Below are 3005 nucleotides of genomic sequence, written 5' to 3'. Positions count from 1 at the left end.
TCATGTACGTTTTTCTTGGAAAAACAAGATGAATGACTTTTGTCATTCAAATGGCCTTATGGGTGAAATGGTAAGTTGGCAGTCCACCAATAGTTGAGAGAGGAAAAGTAGGGAGTGAGATAGTAAGCTGGGACGTGGAGGTGGAGATCACGTGGAAATTGGGGGAGTGGATTAAAAAAACATTGGAAATTATTTTCCTTCTCACCATCAATTAGGCTTCCGGTGAGACGTGGCAGGCCAAAAAAGCTTTTTAACTTTATTGTTGATGTAGATTAAAGTTTCAGCGACCTAGGAGAGAGATTATTAGAAATTTTCAACGACAAAGCCCGTGAGTGAAGAAACATTTGTGGACATTTGTGTGTGTAACCTTGAATAAAGTGAAGTTGCTCATGGATCCCAACCATATTCTTCGACCTCTCCTCCCTTCCGACTACTCCAAGGGCTTCCTGCAGCTCCTCGGACAGCTTACCATCGTAGGTGACATATCATTTGAGGATTTCTCTCGCAGATTTGATGAGATTTCCAAGCTTGACAGCCCTCCCCACCTCATTGCCGTTGTCGAGGACGTCCAGCGACAACAAATCGTCGCAACAGGGACCATTTTTATCGAGAAGAAGTTCGTGCATCAGTGTGGAAGCGTCGGACATATTGAGGATGTCGTGGTGGATGTCAGTATGCGAGGTCGCCAGCTGGGGCAGAGAATTGTACAATTTTTGATGAATTATGCCAAGGATGCGAAATGCTACAAGGTGATCCTTGACTGCAGTGAAAAAAATGTGGCCTTTTATGAGAAATGCGGCCTTGAGAAAAAAGAGGCTCATATGGCGAAGTATTTTGACTGACATTGCGTTGTTCCAAGATTTTTGAAGAATATCAATCAAATCAAGTGCATTGACTGCAATTCGACTAAGTGCAGGTTTTGTAGACATTATTACAGTGGACTGCTTAGAGTAATCCAAAATAGAGGGGGGGAAAACATCATGAGAAACTGCAAATTCATTGCCAGGCTACAGGACACAGAAGGTGTATTGAATTGCTGAGTGGAAATCATAGTATCAAAGTTTCCTCTGCATGTAGCTGCACTGAACATCAGATAAGTCCCATGAGTGTTACGTGCCCAATACAACAGAATAACGAAGTAGCATTTTAGCCCCAAAAAGCTGGATTTCTTATGCAAATTTGTTCATGTCTTAGTGCTAGAGACTTAAAAGTAGAATAAAAATGCGAGAAGCTTTGTGCTTCCATGGCTGCCTGTGCTGCAATAATTTTAAGCCACATTCAATGAGGCAGAGCTATTCTGAATCAATTTAGCAATGAGTTGGTGCCTTCCAACGTGTGGCTTCATTCTAATTACTCGTGAGTTTTGTATAAGCGTATGTGGAAGTCCTCTTATGGAACACACAATGTAGACTAATATGTAATAGTGAGGGCCAGTCCGACCACATGGAACCGTTTCAAATCAAAAGCAGACATTGTGAGTCTGGTCTCAAAATAGCTGAGTGATCTCTCAGAGACCTCTCTTGAGTGTCCTGCTAGCATTATTAATCATGGTATCAAAGAAGTAGTTCAAAGTTCAAGGAGAGCATCCTAGTGTAGGTCTGAAGAAATCAGCATAAAATAGCTCGTTTCTGATCCAACTGTGAAGCAGCCTATAGAGGGAGACCATCTACATCAATTACAACTAAATTTGAGAGTTGCCAGTTCTTTTACAAAATTCGTCATGTTTTTTGCAGGCCTCTTTTTAAATTTTGCAATTCTGTAGGATTTTTAGCATATGTGCAGAGCTGAGGTTAATTGCAGGTGATTGGAGCAAAAACCGGCAGTCTGTAAAAGGTGAATTTATGCATGTGTAACCTAGAAGCTGCAAACAGGGATTTTGACACGTTTTTGATGCTCCGGATTAGGTTGAAATCTCACACGTGAGTCTGGATGCAACTGACAGTGACCGGGAATAGGAATGTTAGGCAATTTTTCAGTGTGTGAAAGTCTGGAGCAGTTTTGGCTGTATTTTGCAGAGATCTTGCACCTTTTTTTCCCACAGAGAAGACTTTCTATTTATGCTTGAAAAACCAACCATACAAATCAGCAATCCGAAAGACGCTAATCATGGGAAGTAGAGAGAAAACTGGCTGTTAGAAGAAACCGGCCTGTTTCCAGAGAACGCACACTGCCTACGGAATCTCTAGGAGAACAGATGCTAACAACCACGGTCGAGGACTATACATCCAGTGAATACCAAGCTTGCTCTGTAAAAACATAAAAGACACTTGGAGGCGAAGCCTTGCAGATATGCTTCTGCCCTTCGGCAGTCTCCCTAGATCCTAAAATCGCATAAAATCACGTGCTCCCAAATGGTGCCCAGGTTGTAGATGATATCCTACCAGATGGCAACAAGGGTGGCTGGCGGAGGAACCTTCTCCCATCACAAAACTGCAGCGGGCAACCCAGATCCTTTAAGCAGTGATGCTGGACACCGTCTCCCATAGACTGTACTCTGGCAATGGAAAAGGGCATGGGCGGGAAGGAGGCGTCGCATCTTGTGTCTCTATTTGAAGACCCGTTGGCCCTTGATCCTGTATGCTGGAGAGGCTGGATCAATGGAGAGGCATGGACCCCCCCCAATCAGCCATGCAACATACCCCAAGTGAAGTCTTGCCTGCAACCTTTGCATCCTGGCAACAATACGGAGTGCACCCATCCAAATCCTCAGCACTGCGGGGAGACAAAGACCATGCAGGATCGTCTCCAGATCTCTATCTGCGCAACAGAGGCATCTACCATCTGTGAGCATCTGCTCCAGCCATGGGGCAATCCTCCACGCGCTACCATCCAGAAGAAGTGTGAGATGTTTTGTGGCATGTGACTGGTCCAAAGTCGCGACTAGAAACGGGAGATAGCCTTCTGGGGACTTTGGACTATCTCCCGTTTGAACAATGCATGTCATCTACGAGAAGAGCACCTTAATCCGTGTGTCCTACTCATGCTGGCCAAAACTACTCACCCGG

The 3005-nt window shown here is 44.5% G+C and overlaps 1 protein-coding gene across 1 annotated transcript; it reads left to right on the top strand.

The window, feature by feature from the left end:
* The first annotated feature begins 265 nt into the window (after positions 1 to 265).
* GNA1 (glucose-6-phosphate acetyltransferase 1) lies at positions 266 to 1363 on the top strand. Its single transcript, XM_087379723.1, has one exon. It carries the CDS (start codon positions 390 to 392, stop codon positions 840 to 842), a length of 453 nt encoding a protein of 150 aa, XP_087235849.1. The 5' UTR covers positions 266 to 389; the 3' UTR covers positions 843 to 1363.
* Positions 1364 to 3005: the final 1642 nt, after the last annotated feature.

The sequence above is a fragment of the Dipteris shenzhenensis genome, chromosome 9, assembly GCF_047967505.1.
Source record: "Dipteris shenzhenensis isolate YYH24624 ecotype China chromosome 9, Dip_SZ_1.0, whole genome shotgun sequence".
Classification (NCBI taxonomy): domain Eukaryota; kingdom Viridiplantae; phylum Streptophyta; class Polypodiopsida; order Gleicheniales; family Dipteridaceae; genus Dipteris; species Dipteris shenzhenensis.
Note: the sequence above shows the minus strand (reverse complement) of the source record. Positions and strands in the feature narration are given on the sequence as shown.